The sequence below is a fragment of the Petromyzon marinus genome, chromosome 70 (assembly GCF_048934315.1).
Source record: "Petromyzon marinus isolate PM22_M1 ecotype Great Lakes invasive population chromosome 70, UKy_Petmar_22M1.pri1.0, whole genome shotgun sequence".
Taxonomy (NCBI): Eukaryota; Metazoa; Chordata; class Hyperoartia; order Petromyzontiformes; family Petromyzontidae; genus Petromyzon; species Petromyzon marinus.
This window is the reverse complement of record NC_133736.1, coordinates 1,165,503-1,191,159: the sequence shown is the minus strand read 5'-3', so window position 1 is coordinate 1,191,159 and position 25,657 is coordinate 1,165,503. Positions and strand designations below refer to the sequence as shown.

Sequence of the window (25,657 nt, the reverse complement as noted above, 5' to 3'; positions counted from 1 at the left end):
TTCTTCATGTTCTACAGATGTAGATGCCACTGGTTTTTCACGTTCTACAGATGTAGATGCCAATGGTTCTTCACGTTCTGCAGGTGTAGATTCCACTGGTTCTTCATGTTCTACAGATGTAGATGCCACTGGTTCTTCACGTTCTGCAGATGTAGATGCCACTGGTTCTTCACGTTCTACAGATGTAGATGCCGCCACTGGTTCTTTACGTTCTGCAGATGTAGATGCCACTGGTTCTTCACGTTCTACAGATGAAGATGCCAATGGTTCTCCATGTTCTACAGATGTAGATGCCACTGGTTCTTCACATTCTGCAGATGTAGATGCCACTGGTTCTTCACGTTCTGCAGATGTAGATGCCACTGGTTCTTCACGTTCTACAGATGTAGATGCCACTGGTTCTTCACGTTCTACAGATGTAGATGCCACTGGTTCTTCACGTTCTACAGATGTAGATGTCGCCACTGGTTCTTCACGTTCTGCAGATGTAGATGCCACTGGTTCTTCATGCTCTACAGATCTAGATGCCACTGGTTCTTCACGTTCTACAGATGTAAATGCCACTGGTTCGTCACATTCTTTAGATGTAAATGCCATTGATTATTCACATTCTGCAGATGTAGATGCCACTGATTCTTCACGTTCTACAGATGTATATTCCACTGGTTCTTCACGTTCTACAGATGTAGATGCCACTGGTTCTTCACGTTCTGTAGATGTAAATGCCACTGATTCTTCACGTTCTACAGATGCAGATGCCACTGGTTCTTCACGTTCTACAGATGTAGATGCCACTGGTTCTTCACGTTCTGTAGATGTAGATGCCACTGGTTCATCACGTTCTACAGATGTAGATGCCACTGGTTCTTCACGTTCTACAGATGTAGATGTCGCCACTGGTTCTTCACGTTGTGCAGATGTAGATGCCACTGGTTCTTCATGTTCTACAGATCTAGATGCCACTGGTTCTTCACGTTCTACAGATGTAAATGCCACTGGTTCTTCACATTCTGTAGATGTAAATACCATTGATTATTCACATTCTGCAGATGTAGATGCCACTGGTTCTTCACGTTCTACAGATGTAGATTCCACTGGTTCTTCACGTTCTACAGATGTAGATGCCACTGGTTCTTCACGTTCTGTAGATGTAAATGCCACTGATTCTTCACGTTCTGCAGATGTAGATGCCACTGGTTCTTCATGTTCTACAGATGTAGATGCCACAGGTTCTTCACGTTCTGCAGATGTAGATGCCACTGGTTCTTCATGTTCTACAGATGTAGATGCCACTGGTTTTTCACGTTCTACAGATGTAGATGCCAATGGTTCTTCACGTTCTGCAGGTGTAGATTCCACTGGTTCTTCATGTTCTACAGATGTAGATGCCACTGGTTCTTCACGTTCTGCAGATGTAGATGCCACTGGTTCTTCATGTTCTAAAGATGTAGATGCCGCCACTGGTTCTTTACGTTCTGCAGATGTAGATGCCACTGGTTCTTCACGTTCTACAGATGAAGATGCCAATGGTTCTCCATGTTCTACAGATGTAGATGCCACTGGTTCTTCACATTCTGCAGATGTAGATGCCACTGGTTCTTCACGTTCTGCAGATGTAGATGCCACTGGTTCTTCACGTTCTACAGATGTAGATGCCACTGGTTCTTCACGTTCTACAGATGTAGATGCCACTGGTTCTTCACGTTCTACAGATGTAGATGCCACTGGTTCATCACGTTCTACAGATGTAGATGCCACTGGTTCTTCCCGTTCTGTAGATGTAAATGCCACTGATTCTTCACGTTCTGCAGATGTAGATGCCACTGGTTCTTCATGTTCTACAGATGTAGATGCCACAGATTCTTCACGTTATGCAGATGTAGATGCCACTGGTTCTTCATATTCTACAGATGTAGATGCCACTGGTTCAAAGCGTTCTACAGATGTAGATGCCAATGGTTCTTCACGTTCTGCAGATGTAGATGCCACTGGTTCTTCATGTTCTACAGATGTAGATGCCACTGGTTCTTCACGTTCTACAGATGTAGATGCCACTGGTTCTTCACGTTCTGTAGATGTAGATGCCACTGGTTCTTCACGTTCTGCAGATGTAGATGCCACTAGTTGTTCACGTTCTACAGATGTAGATGCCACTGATTCTTCACGTTCTACAGATGTAGATACCACTGGTTCTTCACGTTCTGTAGATGTAAATGCCACTGATTCTTCACGTTCTGCAGATGTAGATGCCACTGGTTCTTCATGTTCTACAGATGTAGATGCCACTGGTTCTTCACGTTCTACAGATGTAGATGTCGCCACTGGTTCTTCACGTTCTGCAGATGTAGATGCCACTGGTTCTTCATGCTCTACAGATCTAGATGCCACTGGTTCTTCACGTTCTACAGATGTAAATGCCACTGGTTCGTCACATTCTGTATATGTAAATGCCATTGATTATTCACATTCTGCAGATGTAGATGCCACTGATTCTTCACGTTCTACAGATGTATATTCCACTGGTTCTTCACGTTCTGCAGATGTAGATGCCACTGGTTCTTCACGTTCTGTAGATGTAAATGCCACTGATTCTTCACGTTCTACAGATCTAGATGCCACTGGTTCTTCACGTTCTACAGATGTAGATGCCACTGGTTCTTCACGTTCTGTAGATGTAGATGCCACTGGTTCATCACGTTCTACAGATGTAGATGCCACTGGTTCTTCACGTTCTACAGATGTAGATGTCGCCACTGGTTCTTCACGTTGTGCAGATGTAGATGCCACTGGTTCTTCATGTTCTACAGATCTAGATGCCACTGGTTCTTCACGTTCTACAGATGTATATTCCACTGGTTCTTCACATTCTGTAGATGTAAATACCATTGATTATTCACATTCTGCAGATGTAGATGCCACTGATTCTTCACGTTCTACAGATGTATATTCCACTGGTTCTTCACGTTCTACAGATGTAGATGCCACTGGTTCTTCACGTTCTGTAGATGTAAATGCCACTGATTCTTCACGTTCTACAGATGCAGATGCCACTGGTTCTTCACGTTCAACAGATGTAGATGCCACTGGTTCTTCACGTTCAACAGATGTAGATGCCACTGGTTCTTCACGTTCTGTAGATGTAGATGCCACTGGTTCATCACGTTCTACAGATGTAGATGCCACTGGTTCTTCACGTTCTACAGATGTAGATTCCACTGGTTCTTCACGTTCTACAGATGTAGATGCCACTGGTTCTTCACGTTCTGTAGATGTAAATGCCACTGATTCTTCACGTTCTGCAGATGTAGATGCCACTGGTTCTTCATGTTCTACAGATGTAGATGCCACAGGTTCTTCACGTTCTGCAGATGTAGATGCCACTGGTTCTTCATGTTCTACAGATGTAGATGCCACTGGTCTTTCACGTTCTACAGATGTAGATGCCAATGGTTCTTCACGTTCTGCAGGTGTAGATTCCACTGGTTCTTCATGTTCTACAGATGTAGATGCCACTGGTTCTTCACGTTCTGCAGATGTAGATGCCACTGGTTCTTCACGTTCTACAGATGTAGATGCCGCCACTGGTTCTTTACGTTCTGCAGATGTAGATGCCACTGGTTCTTCACGTTCTACAGATGAAGATGCCAATGGTTCTCCATGTTCTACAGATGTAGATGCCACTGGTTCTTCACATTCTGCAGATGTAGATGCCACTGGTTCTTCACGTTCTGCAGATGTAGATGCCACTGGTTCTTCACGTTCTACAGATGTAGATGCCACTGGTTCTTCACGTTCTACAGATGCAGATGCCACTGGTTCTTCACGTTCTACAGATGTAGATGCCACTGGTTCATCACGTTCTACAGATGTAGATGCCACTGGTTCTTCACGTTCTGTAGATGTAAATGCCACTGATTCTTCACGTTCTGCAGATGTAGATGCCACTGGTTCTTCATGTTCTACAGATGTAGATGCCACAGATTCTTCACGTTATGCAGATGTAGATGCCACTGGTTCTTCATATTCTACAGATGTAGATGCCACTGGTTCAAAGCGTTCTACAGATGTAGATGCCAATGGTTCTTCACGTTCTGCAGATGTAGATGCCACTGGTTCTTCATGTTCTACAGATGTAGATGCCACTGGTTCTTCACGTTCTACAGATGTAGATGCCACTGGTTCTTCACGTTCTGTAGATGTAGATGCCACTGGTTCTTCACGTTCTGCAGATGTAGATGCCACTAGTTGTTCACGTTCTACAGATGTAGATGCCACTGATTCTTCACGTTCTACAGATGTAGATACCACTGGTTCTTCACGTTCTGTAGATGTAAATGCCACTGATTCTTCACGTTCTGCAGATGTAGATGCCACTGGTTCTTCATGTTCTACAGATGTAGATGCCACTGGTTCTTCACGTTCTACAGATGTAGATGTCGCCACTGGTTCTTCACGTTCTGCAGATGTAGATGCCACTGGTTCTTCATGCTCTACAGATCTAGATGCCACTGGTTCTTCACGTTCTACAGATGTAAATGCCACTGGTTCGTCACATTCTGTAGATGTAAATGCCATTGATTATTCACATTCTGCAGATGTAGATGCCACTGATTCTTCACGTTCTACAGATGTATATTCCACTGGTTCTTCACGTTCTACAGATGTAGATGCCACTGGTCCTTCACGTTCTGTAGATGTAAATGCCACTGATTCTTCACGTTCTACAGATCTAGATGCCACTGGTTCTTCACGTTCTACAGATGTAGATGCCACTGGTTCTTCACGTTCTGTAGATGTAGATGCCACTGGTTCATCACGTTCTACAGATGTAGATGCCACTGGTTCTTCACGTTCTACAGATGTAGATGTCGCCACTGGTTCTTCACGTTGTGCAGATGTAGATGCCACTGGTTCTTCATGTTCTACAGATCTAGATGCCACTGGTTCTTCACGTTCTACAGATGTAAATGCCACTGGTTCTTCACATTCTGTAGATGTAAATACCATTGATTATTCACATTCTGCAGATGTAGATGCCACTGGTTCTTCACGTTCTACAGATGTAGATTCCACTGGTTCTTCACGTTCTACAGATGTAGATGCCACTGGTTCTTCACGTTCTGTAGATGTAAATGCCACTGATTCTTCACGTTCTGCAGATATAGATTCCACTGGTTCTTCATGTTCTACAGATGTAGATGCCACTGGTTCTTCACGCTCTACAGATGTAGATGCCACTGGTTCTTCACGTTCTGCAGATGTAGATGCCACTTGTTCTTCACGTTCTACAGATGTCGATGCCACTGGTTCTTCACGTTCTGCAGATGTAGATGTCACTGGTTCTTCACGTTCTACAGGTGTCGATGCCACCACCGCCATCTATTGCACGGTGGTTGAACCCACGACTCTTTAGTCCGAACAGGCAACCGGACGTACGGACCAGGTTTGTTGGTATCTCTGAAAGTTCGTAAGCCGAGTGTTCACTATTAGAGGATTCCCTGTACATGCTACCATCAATGCCTGCCCCATTAAATGTGCACTCTCTGCTGTCATTGATTGATTATCTATATGGGGAAGGCAAGGGGGTGGAGAGCGGAAGGAAACGTGTGGTGGGTTCATGCGGTGCGTGCGATGAATCTAACCGTGAGGGTTGCGCCCTTTGCGTCATGCAAATGCGATTATTTGCGTGAGAGATGAGAGGAAGGCGATGGAGTTAGTCGACACATTTGGAGCTGGGCGTCACTGCTGCCCTCAAGGGCACAAAGACGATGGGGGGCATTGTGGGCACGTGGGCCGTATCCCAGGGCCAGCGAATCCATCCAACATTACGACTGGGGACTCCATCCGCATGTGGACACCCGAATTGCGAACTTTCAGAGATGCAAACAAACCCCGTCTGTGTGTCAAGTAGATGCCACGTGAAAAACCGGTGGCATCTTCTACATATGCAGAGCGTGAAGAACCAGTGGCAGCTACATGCACAGAACGTGAAGAACCAGTGGCATCTATGTCTGTAAAACATGAAGAACCAGTGGCATGTACATCTGCAGAAGGTGAAGAACAGTGACATCTACATCTACGGAACGTGAAGAACCAGTGGCATCCACATCTACAGAACGTGAAGAACCAGTGGCATCTACATCTGTAGAACATGAAGAACCAGTGGCATCTACATCTGTAGAACGTTAAGAACCAGTGGCATCTATATCTACAGAACGTGAAGAACCAGTGGCACCATATCTGCAGAACGTGAAGAACCAGTGGCATCTACATCGACAGAACGTGCAGAACTAGTCGCATCTACATCTGCCGAACGTGAAGAACCAGTGGCATCTACATCTACGGAACGTGAAGAACCAGTGACATCTACGTCTGTAGAACATGAAGAACCAGTGGCATCTACATCTGCAGAAGGTGAAGAACCAGTGACATCTACATCTACGGAACGTGAAGAACCAGTGGCATCTACATCTACAGAACGTGAAGATTCAGTCATCTACATCTACAGAACGTGAAGAACCAGTGGCATCTACATCTACAGAACGTGAAGAACCAGTGGAATCTACATCTGTAGAACGTTAAGAACCAGTGGCATCTACATCTGTAGAACGTTAAGAACCAGTGGCATCTACATCTACAGAACGTGAAGAACCAGTGGCATCTACATCTGCAGAACGTGAAGAACCAGTGGCATCTACATCTACGGAACGTGAAGAACAAGTGGCATCTACATCTGCAGAACGTGAAGAACCAGTGGCATCTACATCGACAGAACGTGAAGAACCAGTCGCATCTACATCTACAGAACGTGAAGAACCAGTGACATATACATCTGCAGAACGTGAAGAACCAGTGGCATCTACATCTGCAGAACGTGAAGAACCAGTGGCATCTACATCTGTAGAACGTGAAGAACCAGTGCATCTACATCAGCAGAACGTGAAGAACCAGTGGCATCTACATCAGCAGAACGTGAAGAACCAGTGGCATCTACATCTGTAGAACGTGAAGAACCAGTGGCATCTACATCTACGGAACGTGAAGAACCAGTGGCATCTACATCAGCAGAACGTGAAGAACCAGTGGCATCTACATCTGTAGAACGTGAAGAACCAGTGGCATCTACATCTGCAGAACGTGAAGAACCAGTGGCATCTACATCTACAGAACATGAATAACCTGTAGTATCTACATCAGCAGAACGTGAATAACCAGTGGCATCTACATCTGCAGAACGTGAAGAACCAGTGGCATCTAATCTGAATAACATGAAGAACCAGTGGTATCTACATCTGTAGAACGTGAAGAACCAGTGGCATCTGCATCTGAAGAACGTGAAGAACCAGTGACATATACATCTGCAGAAAGTGAAGAACCAGTGGCATCTACATCTGCAGAACGTGAAGAACCAGTAGCATCTACATCTGCAGAACGTGAAGAACCAGTGGCATCTACATCTGTAGAACGTGAAGAAACAGTGGCATCTACATCAGCAGAACGTGAAGAACCAGTGGCATCTACATCAGCAGAACGTGAAGAACCAGTGGCATCTACATCTGCAGAACGTGAAGAACCAGTGGCATCTACATCTGCAGAACGTGAAGAACCAGTGGCATCTACATCTGCAGAACGTGAAGAACCAGTGGCATCTACATCTGTAGAACGTGAAGAACCAGTGGCATGTACTTCTGCAGAACGTGAAGAACCAGTGGCATCTATATCTGCCGAATGTGAAGAACCAGTGGCATCTACATCTGTAGAACGTGAAGAACGAGTGGCATCTACATCTACGGAACGTGAAGAACCAGTGGCATCTACATCTGTAGAACGTGAAGAAACAGTGGCATCTACATCAGTAGAACATGAAGAACCTGTAGTATCTACATCTGCAGAACGTGAATAACCAGTGGCATCTACATCTGCAGAATGTGAAGAACCAGTGGCATCTAATCTGAATAACATGAAGAACCAGTGGCATCTACATCTGTAGAACGTGAAGAACCAGTGGCATCTACATCTGCAGAAAGTGAAGAACCAGTGGCATCTAATCTGAATAACTTGATGAACCAGTAGCATCTACATCTGTAGAACGTGAAGAACCAGTGGCATCTACATCTGCAGAACGTGAAAAACCAGTGGCATCTACATCAGTAGTCCGTGAAGAACCAGTGGCATCTAATCTGAAGAACGTGAAGAATCAGGGGCATCTACATCTACAGAATGTGAAGGCGGTGTTCACACACACAACCTTCACACACACACAGTTACACAACCTTCACACACAGAGTCAGTCACACAGGCACAACCTTCACACACTCATTCACACAACCTTCAACAACAACAACAACAACCGCCATTCGCCACTAAGTGGCGGTGACGTCACCACGATGCTTGTGCCAGGCTATGTGCACCCTGAGGCCACGTGAAGTGTCGAACGCCCGCTGGCAGGAGGTCACGGGGCAGACCCAGGTGCCACGGGTCGACTGACTGAGATGACTGGGTGATGCACCACCTGTGCCCCCTACTGTGCCAACCTGCTGTGCTTTAGCCACCCAGCGCTCCGCTCGTTGTTCTGAGCGTCGCTCCTCCACCCTCCGTTGTTGTTGGAGGGCGACTGCCTCCAACTGCCCAGTAGCATCCTTCACGAGCCTCCTCCACAGAGGCCGATCTTGACACCACTGGTACCAGTCATCGGTAAGTCCACACAGCTCCACGTTCTCCTGTACCACATCACTCCATCTCTTCTCTAGCCCGTGCCGCGCCCGCTTAGCCCCCTCAATCCGGCCGAACAAAACCTGTTTCGGCATGCGGTGGCTGGGCATGCGGGCTACATGACCCAGCCATCGGAGCCTTGCCCGCCGGAGGAGCTCACCGATGGGACCTTGCCCAGATCTTTCAAGGATTTGTGAGCTCCTCACACAATGCAGTCTGGTTAAACCCAGGATGGATCGTAGGCAGGCCAGCCTAAATGTTTCTAACCGGCGAAGATGTTCCATTAGGGGGGTCCACGTTTCGCAAGCGTAGAGAAGGGAGGGAATGACCGTGGCCGAGAAGACCTGAAGCTTAGTGCGGAGCGACAGACCAGGTAGCTTCCACACAGCGTTACGCAACCGATGAAAAGATATTGCCGCTCGACTAATTCGGAGTGAGACCTCTGCTGTTAAACTGGAGCCAGTCATAAGCACACTGCCCAGGTATGGGAAACTCTCCACTCTCCACAACTGCCCCATCACCGATTGGGAGTTGTGGGGGTGGAGTGTCCGATGGTACAAAATACCCAGGGAGGTGCTTAGTTTTGGTGGGGCTGATGGTAAGGCCCCACCTCTTAGTGGCACGCTCCAGTCTCAGCAGCAGCGTCTCCAACTCCTCCTCTGACTGAGCAGCTATTACCAAATCAGCATACATAACGTGATTGAGCAATAGGGAGCCATCCCTTGACCGCACCCGGGCATCGATCAGCCTCCCATTATATCTGTACCATATGGAGATTCCCCCGGTACAGCACACACAGTCACACACACACAGTCACACACACACAGTCAGTCACACAACCTTCACACACAGTCACACACACACACAACCTTCACACACACACAGTCACACACCCACACAACCTTCACACACACACAGTCACACACCCACACAACCTTCACACACACACAGTCACACACACAAACCTTCACACACACACACAACCTTCACACACACACAGTCACACAACCTTTACACACACACAGTCACACAAACACACAGAGTAAGTCACACACACACACAGTCACACAAACACACAGTCACACAAACACACAGAGTCAGTCACACACACAGTCACACAAACACACAGTCAGTCACACACACAGTCACACAAACACACAGAGTCAGTCACACACACAGTCACACAAACACAGAGTCAGTCACACACAGTCACACAAACACACAGAGTCAGTCACACACACACAGTCACACAAACACACAGAGTCAGTCACACACAGTCACACAAACACACAGAGTCAGTCACACACACAGTCACACACATACAACCTTCACACACAGTCACACACACACAACCTTCACACACAGTCACACACACACACACAACCATCACACACACACAACCTTCACACACAGTCACACACACACAGTCACACAACCATCACACACACACAACCATCACACACACAGTCACACACAACCATCACACACACAGTCACACAAACACACAACCTTCACACACACACAGTCACACACACACAACCTTCACACACACACAGTCACACACACACACAACCATCACACAGTCACACACACACAACCTTCACACACACACAGTCACACACACACACAACCATCACACACAGTCACACAACCTTCACACACACAGTCACACACACACAACCATCACACACACAGTCACACAACCTTCACACACACACACACACAACCTTCACACACACACACACAGTCACACACACACACAACCATCACACACACAGTCACACACACACACACACAACCTTCACACACACAGTCACACAACCTTCACACACACTCACCGGGCCTCACACACTTCGTCTTTATTTTACAAAATAAACAATCCCCCTCCTCCTCCCCCCCTCAAACAGAAGAGAAACACAAACGCGATTAGATACAGCCGCGTGTGTGTGTGACTGTTCGTGTGTGTAACTGTTCGTGTGTGTGTGTGACTGTTCGTGGGTGTGTGTGACTGTTCGTGTGTGTGTGTGACTGTGTGAATGTTCGTGTGTGAATGTTCGTGTTTGTGTGAATGTTCGTGTGTGTGAATGTTCGTGTGTGTGTGACTGTTCGTGTGTGTGAATGTTCGTGTGTGTGAATGTTCGTGTGTGTGAATGTTCGTGTGTGTGTGACTGTTCGTGTGTGTGTGAATGTTCGTGTGTGTGACTGTTCGTGTGTGTGTGAATGTTCGTGTGTGACTGTTCGTGTGTGTGAATGTTGGTGTGTGTGTGCGTCTGTTGTGTGTGTGTGAATGTTGTGTGTGTGTAGGTTGTGTGTGTGAATGTCCGTGTGTGTGAATGCCCGTGTGTGTGTGTGTCAAGGTTGTGTGTGAATGTGTGTGAAGGTTGTGTGTGTGTGTGAATGTTGTGTGCGTGTGTGTGTGTGAAGGTTGTGTGTGTGAAGGTTGTGTGTGTGAAGGTTGTGTGTGTGAAGGTTGTGTGTGTGTGTGACTGTGTGTGCGTGAAGGTTGTGTGTGACTGTGTGTGACTGTGTGTGAAGGTTGTGTGTGTAGTTGTGAATGTTCGTGTGTGTGTGAAGGGTGTTGTGTGTTTTAATATTTTAGATTTTTCACGAACACGCGGTTTCCCCTCTCCACCATCCCCCCACGTTTAAAGTTTAAATATTCAACAACAATCATCTCCAGCCGCGTGTCAATTTGAACAAATATATTTTTTTAATGACACATTTTTTTCTTGTTATTTTTTTATTTTTCCCGGTTCGGGAAATAGTCGCAGGAGGCTCTCGATTACACGGAGTAACACGATGCGTGTCCCTGGGTGGTGAGTGTTAGTTTCCCAATTGCTTGTGCCTCAAAAGTACAGAACGTGGCGATTAGGGTGGGGGGAGGGAGGGAGGGGCTGGTCACCCCGTGGTGCCCCCCTTATAAAACTCAACATTTCACCTACTTACACCAGCGTGTGCCCGCCCCTCACAGTCGGGCAAATTGTGCGGAACGCACCACGTGGTGGTGCACCCGCCATTGTTGTTGACCCTGGCCATTGACCGAGCATCCCGACGTTCCTACCCCCAGCTCCTCCCTCCGGAGGAGATTTTGCTTCCACACTAAACGTCGCCCTTTTTGTGACACAGCACTTGACGTGAAGGAAAGACGCAAATGCGCGCCGCGTTTTCTCACTGGCAATGGCCACATTTCTAAATGTCGCTCTGCTGCTCACAACAAAAGCAAAGTTCGTGGGGGAATAATGACAACAACAATAATAATAATAGCCTACTCGCTGGACTTTTGAGGCACAAGCAATTAGAAACCAACACTCACTACCACCCAAGGAACAAAACGTAATATTTGGTTTGTTACGCAGCGAAATCTCGCCCCCGCGCGACCCCCCACCCCCCACCCCCCACCCCCCAATGCGCGCCAGCGGCGGTGCTGAACGGGCGGTGCTGGACACTTGAAAGAAGGAAACGCGTGGATTTCTCTCGTGCCAAAATAAACCCCCCAACACGCCACCACAAATAGTTTAGGTACGAATTTAAGAGCGAACGCTATCGACCGACCGACCAATTGACCGACCAATCGACCGACCGATCAAGCAATCAATCGACCGACCAATCGACCGACCAATCAATCGACCGACCGACCAATCAATCGACCGACCAATCGACCGACCGATCAACTAATCAATCGACCGACCAATCGACCGACCGACCGATCAAGCAATCAATCGACCAACCAAGCAAGCAATCGATCGACTGACCAAGCAATCAATCGACCGACCGATCAAGCAATCAATCGACCGACCAATCAAGCAATCAATCGACCGACCAATCAAGCAATCAATCGACCGACCAATCAAGCAATCAATCGACCGACCAATCAAGCAATCAATCGACCGATCAAGCAATCAATCGACCGATCAATCAATCGACCGATCAATCAATCAATCAATCGACCGATCAATCAATCAATCGACCGATCAATTGATCGACCGATCAATCGACCGATCAATCAATCGATCGACCGACCAATCGACAGATCCCGACGGACCGACGCGAGTGCTCAGCGCTAACTCTCTCCTGGCCCCCCCCCCAAACCCGCGCCCCACACTCAGCGAATGACGTCACAGCCACACGGCCAATGGGGCGTCACTCAAAACGCCCGCCCCCTCCCCCGTCGTCAGGACAATGCAACCACTGTGCTGTAGAGGTGGCGATGGGGAATCGATGTCCGATCGAACGGAGCGACGCGACCCTTTTCGGGGGGGTGTGGTTTATCACGTTGCCGACATTGACGACGATTCTCTCTCTCTCTCTCTGGGGGGTTCTTCCGGTAAAGCCGGGCGCGGTAGAGAGAGAGAGAGAAAGAGAATTAACGAACGTAAACCAGAGAGCTTCGAATCGAAGACCAACAACGGTTTGCGCTACAGCGGCCCCCCCCGCCCCGCTACCCCCACCCAACCCGCCCCCCCCCCCGCCTTTAACATTCAAATTCGTGCCCGAACGCAGAAGTCCACGAGGTGCCGTGAATTCGCCGCCGCCATCATCCGCTCAGGAATCCACAATGACCTCCAAAGGGGTCGCACTTTAAATATTTACAAAGGTCGGCTCGTCGTGCACCGTTTCCCATCGTCATGTTCTTATTTCACCTCCTCTGAGTCTCTCTCTCTCTCTCTGTCTCTCCCCCCCCCAGTGCGCAATGCACGGGGGCGAGCGAGAGAGGTGAGAAGATCAGCGAGAGAGGCGAGAGAGAGGTGAGAAGATCGGTCACAAACCAAACGGAAAACCGCACGCCAACCCAGAAACAAAAAGATCCACCCCACCCGTTGTAGCCTCTGACAGGGCTGTAGGGGCAAGTGGCTGTGAGTAGCGAGTAGCAGCAGCTGTAGACACACAGGCAAAGGTCCCCCGTGTAGCCTCTAGCAGACTGTGGGGGCAAGTGGCTGCGAGTAGCGAGCAGCACCTATAGACACAGACAAAGGTCCCCCGTGTAGCCTCTGACAGGGCTGTAGGGGCAAGTGGCTGTGAGTAGCGAGCAGCACCTATAGACACAGACAAAGGTCCCCCGTGTAGCCTCTGACAGGGCTGTAGGGGCAAGTGGCTGTGAGTAGCGAGCAGCACCTATAGACACACAGACAAAGGTCCCCCGTGTAGCCTCTAACAGGCTGTGGGGGCAAGTGGCTGCGAGTAGCGAGCAGCATCTATAGACACACAGGCAAAGGTCCCCCGCGTAGCCTCCAACAGTCGGGGCAAGTGCTGCGAGTGGCTAGCGGCAGCGCCTACGAAGGCACGGCGCGCCACACGAGGGGGGTGGGGTGACCGACACCACGCCCCGGCCGCCTTTGTCTCCCCAGGGGCGATGTTTAACGATGCACGCGCACGCAGGCGCCGGGGAACTCATTTGAGGCCGAGTCGACCTAGGGGAGGCCCAGGACCGGTTCGGACCGCAATGCCGGGGTACTGACACCGCACTACCGATGGTGGCAGCCCGGCAAATCTAAGTGACAGTGATGTTACTACGGCACGCACATGGCCAGGCACACGTTGAGGCCACGTGAAGTGGTGTGTGTGGTGTGTGTGTGTGGTGTGTGGTGTGTCTGGTGTGGTGTGTGTGTGGTGTGTGTGTGGTGTGGGTGGTGTGTGTGTGTGGTGTGTGGTGTGTCTGGTGTGGTGTGTGTGTGGTGTGTGGTGTGTGGTGTGTGTGGTGTGTGTGGTGTGTGTGGTGTGTGTGGTGTGTGTGGTGTGTGTGGTGTGTGTGGTGTGTGTGGTGTGTGTGGTGTGTGTGGTGTGTGTGTGTGTGTGGTGTGTGTGTGGTGTGTGGTGTGTGTGGTGTGGAGTGTGTGTGTGGTGTGTGTGTGGAGTGTGTGTGTGGTGTGTGTGTGGTGTGTGGTGTGTGTGGTGTGTAGTGTGTGTGGTGTGTGGTGTGTGGTGTGTGTGGTGTGGAGTGTGTGTGTGGTGTGTGTGTGGAGTGTGTGTGTGGTGTGTGTGTGGTGTGTGTGGTGTGTAGTGTGTGTGGTGTGTGGTGTGTGTGTGTGTGGTGTGTGGTGTGTGTGTGGTGTGTGGTGTGTGTGGTGTGTGTGGTGTGTGTGGTGTGTGTGGGTGATGGGGGGTGGGTGATGGTGGGTGGGTAATGGTGGGTGGGCAATGGTGGGTGGGTAATGGTGGGTGGGTGATGGTGGATGGTGGGTGGGTGATGGTGGATGGTGGGTGGGTGATGGTGTATGGGTGGGTGATGGTGGATGGTGGGTGGGTGATGGTGGATGGTGGGTGGGTGATGGTGGATGGTGGGTGGGTGATGGTGGATGGTGGGTGGGTGATGGTGGATGGTGGGTGGGTGATGGTGGATGGTGGGTGGGTGATGGTGTATGGGTGGGTGATGGTGGATGGTGGGTGGGTGATGGTGGATGGTGGGTGGGTGATGGTGTATGGGTGGGTGATGGTGGATGGTGGGTGGGTGATGGTGGATGGTGGGTGGGTGATGGTGGATGGTGGGTGGGTGATGGTGGATGGTGGGTGGGTGATGGTGCTGTTAACATTTACTTGTTTCGTTTTCGCGGCAAGCGCCGATCACCTGCAGGAGACCGGTCAGCCGGCTGGCTGACCGGTCAGCCGGCTGGCTGACCGGTCAGCCGGCTGGCTGACCGGTCAGCCGGCTGGCTGACCGGCCGGCTGGTCAGCCAGTCAGCCGGTCAGCCTGCTGGTCAGCCAGTCAGCCGGTCAGCCTGCTGGTCAGCCAGTCAGCCGGTCAGCCAATGGGTCGGCTGGTCAGCCGGTCAGCCGATCGGCCGGTCGATCAGCCGGCCGACCGCGAAACTCGAAAGAAGAAAATGGTTCGTTCCCAAAGTGCCACTCAGGGGTCCTCGCTGAATCGGTGAAAGAAAAATGTGGAAAAGTCGGAGGGACGGGGATGCGGGTGGAGGGGTCGGGGGGTGACAACATCCGGACCGGATTCTCCGAGCGTGGACCGGAGCGGATGGGCGCGTGGTGGCGATGGTGGTGGTGGGGGGGTGGTGTACGGAGGTGGGGCCCGGATGTTGTCCTCAGTTGAAGTGGAACTTGAATTGGGGTCCCCCGGAGCCGAAGGGGTTGAAGCCCCCCGGGAAGGGGTGCCAGCCACCCCCGCCGCCGCCCCCCCTCTGCCAGGGGTTCCCCCCGCCGCCCTGTTGGCTCTCGGGGTCCAGGGGATCCTCGCCGGCGTCGAATTTGCTCCTCTTCTCTGTGGGGCAGGAGAGGCGCGGAGGAGAGAGCGTTAGCGAGGGTGGGTCATGGTGGGTGGGTGGGCGATGGTGGGTGGGTGGGTGATGTCGTGCGGGCGATGGGGTGTGGGTGATGGGGTGTGGGCGATGGGGTGTGGGCGATGGGGTGTGGGCGATGGGGTGTGGGCGATGGGGTGTGGGCGATGGGGTGTGGGTGATGGGGTGTGGGCGATGGGGTGTGGGCGATGGGGTGTGGGCGATGGGGTGTGGGTGATGGGGTGTGGGCGATGGGGTGTGGGCGATGGGGTGTGGGTGATGGGGTGTGGGCGATGGGGTGTGGGCGATGGGGTGTGGGCGATGGGGTGTGGGCGATGGGGTGCGGGCGATGGGGTGTGGGCGATGGGGTGTGGGCGATGGGGTGTGGGCGATGGGGTGCAGGCGATGCCGATCCGTTTGCTCGTTTCATTTTCTCGACAAGCACCGATCACCTGCAGGAGAAGCCGCTCGGTCGGTCGGCCAGTCCGGCTGACCGACCGGCTGACTGACCAACAGTCAGCCGGTCGGTCAGCCGGTTGGGTCAGCCAGTCTGTCAGCCAGTCGTTCAGCCAGTCGGTCGGTCAGCCGGTTAGCCAGTTGGTCAGTCAGCCAGTCAGCCAGTCGTTCAGCCAGTCGGTCGGTCAGTCAGCCGGTCAGCCAGTTGGTCAGTCAGCCAGTCAGCCAGTCGTTCAGCCAGTCGGTCGGTCAGTCAGCCGGTCAGCCAGTTGGTCAGTCAGCCAGTCAGCCAGTCAGTCAGTCGTTCAGCCAGTCGGTCGGTCAGTCAGCCGGTTAGCCAGTTGGTCAGCCAGCCAGTCAGCCAGTCGTTCAGCCAGTCGGTCGGTCAGTCAGTCAGCCGGTTAGCCAGTTGGTCAGCCAGCCAGTCAGCCAGTCGTTCAGCCAGTCGGTCGGTCAGTCAGCCGGTCAGCCAGTTGGTCAGTCAGCCAGCCAGCCAGCCAGTCAGCCGGTCGGCCAGCCGGTCAGCCGGTCGGCCAGCCGGTCGGCCAGCCGGTGGCGCGGCGGTCGGCACGCTGCCGCGCTACGGAACCCCGGCTACGACCCCGCCGGTTCGATTCCGGCTCCCCGCCAACACCGGCCAGCGACGATTATCTGAATCGGTCGCGAGCCTCCCCCCTAGGACCGACTCGGCCTCAAAAGCGTACCCTGGTGCGGTGTGCCGTAAACGTCGCCAGTAGGGGAGAGACAAAACCTCTCCACCCCACTCGTGCGCCACGGTGCCGGCCTTTATTAGGCGCCGCCCGCTAACAGAGCTTGCCCCAACAGTCTGATGCGGCTATACGGGGGATCTTAAGTTTTGTGTTGTGGCCCGAAACGTCGTGATTTTTTGCCATTTTATTTTTTACCTACTACGTGACTTTACCGCGTAGAGCCAAAAGAGTTATGGATCCTTGCAGTCACGACAGCTTCAAATCTAAGAAAGGATCTTAAGTTTGGTGTTGTTCATCCGGGGTTTAACGAAGCTGAATTGCAGTGTGAGGAGCTCACAGGATCCTTGAAAGATCTGGACACCGTTCCCATAGATGCCAACCCCCTTGTCAGTGCCCTACCTTATTACGGACCAATTCAGACATTATCGGTCACCCCCTGCCCCTTATAAATCTCAACGTTCATCCTACAAAGTCCCCCCATCACAAGGGAGAGAAACACAAACAGATAGGCACAGGCTGGAGAAGAGATGGGCTGATGAGTGAGCGGGCGAGTGAGCGGGCGAGTGAGCGAATGAGTGAGCGAGAGAGGCCGAGCGAGTGAGAGAGCGAGCGAGCGGGCGAGTGAGACAGCGAGTGAGACAGCGAGTGAGAGAGTGAGAGAGCGAATGAGTGGCCGAGCGAGTGAGACAGCGAGTGAGAGAGCGAGTGAGTGAATGAGTGAGCGAGCGAGTGAGAGAGCGAGTGGGCGAGTGAGTGGGCGAGTGAGAGAGCGAGTGGGCGAGTGAGAGAGCGAGTGAGAGAGCGAGTGGGCGAGTGAGTGGGCGAGTGAGAGAGCGAGTGGGCGAGTGAGTGAATGAGTGAGCGAGCGAGTGAGAGCGAGTGGGCGAGTGAGCGAGCGAGTGAGAGAGAGAGCGAGCGAGTGGGCGAGTGAGAGAGAGAGCGAGTGAGAGAGCGAGTGGGCGAGCGAGAGAGCGAGTGAGACAGCGAGTGAGAGAGCGAGTGAGTGAATGAGTCAGCGAGCGAGTGAGAGAGCGAGTGGGCGAGTGAGCGAGCGAGTGGGCGAGTGAGCGAGCGAGTGGGCGAGTGAGAGAGCGAGTGAGAGAGCGAGTGAGAGAGCGAGTGAGTGGGCGAGTGAGAGAGCGAGTGGGCGAGTGAGAGGGCGAGTGAGAGAGCGAGTGAGAGAGCGAGTGGGCGAGCGAGGGGCCAGTGAGAGAGCGAGTGGGCGAGTGAGAGAGCGAGTGGGCGAGTGAGACAGTGAGTGAGAGAGTGAGTGGGCGAGTGAGAGTGAGAGAGCGAGTGAGCGAGCGAGTGAGAGAGCGAGCGAGTGGGCGAGTGAGAGAGCGAGTGAGTGAATGAGTGACCGAGCGAGTGAGAGAGCGAGTGAGAGAGCGAGCGAGCGAGCGAGCGAGCGAGCGATGTGTACCGGGGTCTGTGAGGACTTCCTTGGCCGCCGCGATGTCAATAAAGTGCTTCTCGGCTTTCTTTTTCTCGGACTCCGACTGGAAGTTGTCCGGGTGCCACTGCTGCGCCAGCTTGCGGTACGCCTTCACTATCTCCTGCTTCTTGGCAGACCTTCACACGGGAGGGGGGGGAAGAGAGACACACACATGCATGGCAGGGTTGCCGAGGAGATGTTGACTACCTCGCCTGGTACGCAGGAGGTCGTGGGTTCGCTCCCGATCCTGACGACGCCTGCTGCCGCTGCTGCTGTATATTTGGAGTTTGCGTGTCTCTCTCTCCCATCATCATCATCACGGTGGCTAGGAGATGTTGACTACCTCGCCTGGTCTACAGGAGGCCGTGGGTTCGCTCCCGATCCTGACGACGCCTGCTGCTGCTGTATATTTGGAGTCTGCGTCTCTCTCTCTCTCTCCCATCATCATCACGGTGGCTATGAGATGTTAACTACCTCACCTGGTATACAGGAGTTCGTGGGTTCCATCTCGACCCTGATGACGCCTGCTGCAGCTGTAAATTTGCAGTCTGCTGCAGCTGTAAATTTGCAGTCTGCGTGTCTCTCTCTCTCATCATCATCATCACGGTGGCTAGGAGATGTTAACTACCTCGCCTGGTGTACAGGAGGTCGTGGGTTCGACCCTGACGTCTGCTGCTGCTGCTGTATTTGGAGTCTGCGTCTCACACTCTGCGTGGCCGCGTGGATTTTTCTCCGGGTCCTCCCGGAGAAAAACGTAGCCAACCGTGCTGTGTGTGTGTGTTGAATTTCTTTCACACCGTACGTAGCCAACCGTGCCGTGTGTGTGTTGAACTTCTTTCACACCGTACGTAGCCAACCGTGCTGTGTGTTGAACTTCTATCACACCGTACGTAGCCAACCTTGCTGTGTGTGTGTGTTAAACTTCTATCACACCGTACGTAGCCAACCGTGCTGTGTGTGTGTGTTGAACTTCTTTCACACCGTACGTAGCCAACCGTGCTGTGTGTGTGTGTTGAACTTCTATCACACCGTACGTAGCCAACCGTGCTGTGTGTGTGTGTTGAACTTCTTTCACACCGTACGTAGCCAACCCGTGCTGTGTGTGTGTGTTGAACTTCTATCACACCGTACGTAGCCAACCGTGCCGTGTGTGTGTGTTGAACTTCTTTCACACCGTACGTAGCCAACCGTGCTGTGTGTTGAACTTCTATCACACCGTACGTAGCCAACCTTGCTGTGTGTGTGTGTTAAACTTCTATCACACCGTACGTAGCCAACCGTGCTGTGTGTCTGTGTTGAACTTCTATCACACCGTACATAGCCAACCGTGCTGTGTGTGTGTGTTGAACTTCTTTCACACCGTACGTAGCCAACCGTGCTGTGTGTGTGTGTTGAACTTCTATCACACCGTACGTAGCCAACCGTGCTGTGTGTGTGTGTTGAACTTCTTTCACACCGTACGTAGCCAACCCGTGCTGTGTGTGTGTGTTGAACTTCTATCACACCGTACGTAGCCAACCGTGCTGTGTGTGTGTGTTGAACTTCTATCGCACCGTACGTAGCCACCCGTGCTGTGTGTTGAACTTCTATCACACCGTACGTAGCCAACCCGTGCTAGCCGAATAGCGCGGCGCGTAATGAATCACCACCGAGGCGGTGCCGGACCGACCTCTTGACCCCGAGGATCTTGTAGTAGTCCCTGCGTTGAGACTGCTTGAGGAGCTTCTGAGCCTTTTCGAGGCCCTCCCGAACGCCCGGAGCATTTTCATCCACCCCCCTCGCACGCTCGTAGTCAGCCACCGCTGTGTGGGGGGTGGGGGGCGAGGGATAGGGGGGGGGTGGGAACAGAATGAAGGACATCGCTCCGTCATCGATACGATCATCATCATCGTCGTCGTCGTCATGGAGAGCATGGGGCGGCGGGGGGGGGGGCGGAAGAGGGGAATTGGGGGGGGGGGGTGGAGGGTGGTGCTCAGAAACGACGGACATCGCCCCGTCACCGACATCATCGTCGGCAGCGGCATCTTATTAGCACTTTCGGTAAAGTCACGTTGAAGGGGAACAATAAAATAATAAAAAATAGATATTTTATAATAAAATATATATTTGATTATTAATTACTGCAGTCACCAAAGGCTTTAAATAAAAAAACAGCAGCATCATCGTCAAGGTAACGCTCTGCTTCTTGTCACACGTGGAGGGGGGGGGGGGCACGTCCGTGGGGGGGGGGGGGGGGGGGCACGTCCGTGGGGGGGGGGGGGAGGCCAAACGGCAAGTCCACCGGCACGTACACCACCTCTTTTCTAAAATCGGCCAATCAAATTGCTAATTTTTATGCTAATTTCTTCGTCAGAACACCTTGTTTGCTCGCACACAGTTTAAAGGTCCGCTGTCTGAGCGTGGTTGTGTTTCGCTAAATTCTCCTGTTTGATTAGTACTAGGTGCCTCGGTGAATATATATGCTCTGACTTTAACATAGCTATTTCTGTGACCAGTCACAAGCTAATCACTCAGTTATTTCAATGCTAAATTCGCCTAGTTTATTTCAATGCTAAATTCTCCTGTTTGATGAGTACTAGGTGCCTCGGTGAATGTATATGCTCTGACTTTAACATAGCCATTTCTGTGACCAGTCACAAGCTAATCACTCAGTTATTTCAATGCTAAATTCGCCTAGTTATTTCAATGCTAAATTCTCCTGTTTGATCAGTACTAGGTGCCTCGGTGAATGTATATGCTCTGACTTTAACATAGCCATTTCTGTGACCAGTTACAAGCTAATCACTCAGCTATTTCAATGCTAAATTCGCCTAGTTATTTCAATGCTAAATTCTCCTGTTTGATTTGTACTAGGTGCCTCGGTGAATGTATATGCTCTGACTTTAACATAGCTATTTCTGTGACCAGTCACAAGCTAATCACTCAGCTATTTCAATGCTAAATTCTATGCAAATTCCTTTGTCAAGGGGTACCTCTGCGGATGTGTATACTTTAACTTAGCTATTTCAATGAGCCATTTCAATGCTAAATTATATGCTAATTCCTTTGTCAAGGTCGCTTGGTCTTTTTCTTCTCACACAGCTTAAAGGTCGTGATCTAAGCGTGGCTTCTTCCACTCCAGCACTGTCCTCCAGACAGTCTCGTCCCTTCACCTGATGAAGGCCGCTTGTGTTGTGGCCGAAACGTCCGTGATTTTTTGTTGTTATTTTTTTTTTACCTACCTACGTGACTTTACCGAATAGAACCAAAGAGTTGTGGATCCTTGCAGTCACGAAAGCTTTCAAATCTAGAATCTCGTGATATTGTTGAAGGGACGAGACTGACAGACAATCTCGTCCCTTCACCTGATGAAGGCCGCTTGTGTTGTGGCCGAAACGTCGTGAGAATATTATCGCGTTTTTTTTTTAAATTTTATCAATTTATTATTTTATTCTCATTCTACGTGGTGGTGACTTTACCCAATAGAACCAAAGAGTATGTGCAGGCGAACTCGCGAGCGGGCCCCTCTCTGCCTGCCTGCCTGGTGCTGGTGGCTCAGGACGCCAAGACTCCCAAGGGGAGGGGCGATGGCGTACGATCAACGTGTGCATGTGCACGCACTGGGGGGGGGGGGGGGGGGGGGCTGAACGACGAATCGATTTCGAATCGATCAAATCGCGATTGGAAACGGTGCGTTGGGCAAATCGCAACAACGCCGGCGATTTTTCCGCGATTTGAAAAAGCCCTATTTGGGATCGTTTTAATTTTTGTTTTATCCGTTTATCATTATTCCAACTTCATTTCACTTGGCAATCGTTCTATGCTTCGATCGTTCTATTAAAAAATTAACACATTTTTTTTTATATATATAAAGGCTCGTTTGGAAGCAAATTCATATCTTTCAATATCTCGTCCTTGTGTTAGGATCTTACGGAGCCGGTTATTGCGTCGATGGCATCACGCGGTCATGCTCCATCACGTGTTCTAAATCGACTGCACGGTCAATGATGAACCGAAGCTCGACTTTTTAAAAACAAGAAAAAACGTAACCGCAAATAGACAAATCGCAAAAAGTCTGTCAGACAAATTGCGATTTGATATTTTTTCCAATCTGAAGTTTTCCGTCAGCTAGGAAACAAAATAAAAAATAATTCTAATCGCCAAAGTTCCCATCGCGACGCAGGCGACCCTCGGAAAGGTGGGACGGACACGGCTGACGCGGGAGAGAAAGTCTGCGGGTGATACGGAAGGGATTTGCACGTCAACGCGAAAAAAACAAACCTCGGATTGCGAGTAACTTGGTATCTGCGAGTGGTTTTTCTTTTGCGAGACGAGCACGTGGCAACGCTCTCCGTACCGATGCCCAGCGTCACGTGATCACACCCACGAGCGACGGACGGGACGCTTCGGACTACAAACGCGTTTTTTCCCCGCAACGAACGGTGCCCGCGCAATCCCAAGGTTTGATTTAACGTCAAAATGTAATATCCTTAGTTTTTTCGGTAAAGTCACGTTGAAGGGAAACAACAAAATAATAAAAGATATATAAAACAATAAAAAAATTCTCACGACGTTTCGACCATAACTCACCTGAAGACGACCGTTTGAGTTATGGTCGAAACGTTGTGAGAATTTTTTTAATTGTTATATATATTTTATTATTTTGTTGTTTCCCTTCAACGTGACTTTACCGAAAAAACTAAGAATATGAATTACTGCAGTCACGAAAGCTTTAAATCAAAAGTCAAAATGTAAATGTCAGAGATCAGCAGCATGACAATGTGTGGGAAGGGGGGGTGGACCCCCCCCCCCCCCCCCCCACCACCAGCTCACCGGATGAAAACATCACAGCGATAAAATAAAATAACACAATAATGTTCTCACGACGTTTCGGCCACAACACAAGCGCGGCCTTCACCCGATTGTGTTGTGGCCGAAACGTCGTGAGAACATTACTGCATTACTTTATTTTATCAATTTATTATTTTATTCTCATTCTACGTGGGTGGCGACTTTAACCGAAAGAGCCAAAGAAGATGAATCCTCGCAGTCACGAAAGCTTTAAATCGAGACATCACAGCCAGTTAAGGCTTTACGGTCACTTCCAATGATTGCTCAGTCTGTCCCATCTTCCCGGTTGAGGTTGCGTTATCCGTTTATATATCTCGATGGCTTCATGAACAAACCTTTGACAACAGTAGCCCGACAGAGGTTCTGTGCAAGCCGCCTGGCTACCGTGAGAGATTCGTTCACGAGGCCGTCCACACGTACAAACGCAGAGAGGCAATTTCAACCGAGAAGATGGCTTCGGGCTTAGCAATCATTGGAAGGGTTTGATCAACCATTTCGGGTCTTAATTGATTGTTCACGCATACGGTGGCTTTCAGACCGCATCCATTATCTTCTTTGGTTCTTTCGGTAAAGTCACCACGTAGAATGAGAATAAAATAATAAATTGATAAAATAAAAAAACACAATAATATTCTCACGACGTTTCGGCCACAACACAAGCGGCCTTCATCAGGTGAAGGGACGAGACTGTCTGTCAGTTTCGTCCCTTCAACAAAATCACGAGATTCTAGATTTGAAGCTTTCGTGACTGCAAGGATCCACAACTCTTTGGTTCTGTTCGGTAAAGTCACGTGGGTAGGTAAAAAAAAATAACAACAAAAAATCACGGACGTTTCGGCCACAACGCAAGCGGCCTTCGTCAGGTGAAAGGGGGCTGGGACTGTCCAGGGGACAGCGCTGGAGTGAAGACGGGCCAAGCCCCAGGTCGCGTCCTTTAAGCTGTGTGGTCGGAATCAAAAGAACGCCTTGACAAAAGGACACCATTTGACGCCAATTCCTTTTGTCAAGGCGTTTTTTTTTTCGTTTCTTCCCACACAGCTTAAAGGACGCGACCTGGGGCTTGGCCCGTCTTCACTCCAGCGCTGTCCTCTGGACAGTCCCAGCCCCCTTTCGCCTGACGAAGGCCGCTTGCGTTGTGGCCCAAACGTCCGTGATTTTTTCTTGTTATTTTTTTTTTACCTACTTAAGCGACTTTACCGAACAGAACCAGTATCGCGAGAGCCCCCTAACAGCGTCGTTGCAGCAGCGGTCAAGGCGGGTGGAGTCCCCTCCTACCTTCCTCGTACTGCTCGCTCGCAATGTGAGCCTCGGCGCGGTCTCGAAGGGCGTTGACGTTGTCGGGGTCCCTGTCGAGCACGAGGCTGCACACTCGCACCGCATCCACCGTCCGCTCCTCGCTCTGCGGGGGGGGGCATGGAGAGGCGATGAGTGCGGGAGAGCTGTGGTGGCGGGGGTTGGGGGGGGGGGCGGGCGACAGCACCACGGTGGCTAGGAGATGTTGACTACCTCGCCCGGTATACAGGAGGTCGTGGGCTCGACCCTGACGCCTGCTGCTGCTGCTGTATATTTGGAGTCTGCGCGTCTCTCTCTCATCATCATCATCATCACGGTGGCTATGAGATGTTGACTACCTCGCCCAGTGTGCAGGAGGTCGTGGGTTCGATCACGACCCTGACGATGCCTGCTGCTGCTGCTGCTGTGTATTTGGAGTCTGCGCGCCTCTCTCTCATCATCATCATCACAGTGGCTAGATGTTGACTACCTCGCCCGGTATACAGGAGGTCGTGGGTTCGACCCTGACGCCTGCTGCTGCTGCTGTATATTTGGAGTCTGCGCGTCTCTCTCTCATCATCATCATCATCACAGTGGCTAGGAGATGTTGACTACCTCGCCCGGCGTACAGGAGGTCGTGGGTTCGATCACGACCCTGATGATGCCTGCTGCTGCTGCTGCTGTATATTTGGAGTCTGCGCGTCTCTCTCTCATCATCATCATCACGGTGGCTAGGAGATGTTGACTACCTCGCCTGGTGTACAGGAGGTCGTGGGTTCCATCACGACCCTGACGACGCCTGCTGCTGCTGTATATTTGGAGTCTGCTTCTCTCTCATCATCATCATCATCACGGTGGCTAGGAGATGTTGACTACCTCGCCCGGTGTGCAGGAGGTCGCGGGTTCTATCACGACCCTGATGATGCCTGCTGCTGCTGTATATCTGGAGTCTGCGTCTCTCTCTCTCTCGCTCTGCACGTGGCGTTTGCGTGGATTTGTCCACCGGGGCACCCTCCCGT

General features: G+C 51.0%; 1 protein-coding gene across 1 annotated transcript in view; it reads right to left on the bottom strand.

Moving 5' to 3' along the window:
- Window positions 1-11,399: 11,399 nt before the first annotated feature.
- The window catches only part of DNAJC3 (DnaJ heat shock protein family (Hsp40) member C3), a 38,540-nt gene continuing 24,282 nt past the window's right edge, over window positions 11,400-25,657 (bottom strand). The window contains exons 9-12 of the mRNA XM_076055172.1: window positions 24,642-24,765; window positions 20,206-20,338; window positions 18,525-18,673; window positions 11,400-15,919 (exon numbers count right to left, since the gene is read on the bottom strand). Of these exons, the coding sequence (XP_075911287.1) occupies window positions 15,744-15,919; window positions 18,525-18,673; window positions 20,206-20,338; window positions 24,642-24,765 (582 nt within the window). The 3' untranslated portion in view covers window positions 11,400-15,743. The remainder of the gene's footprint in view (window positions 15,920-18,524; window positions 18,674-20,205; window positions 20,339-24,641; window positions 24,766-25,657) is intronic.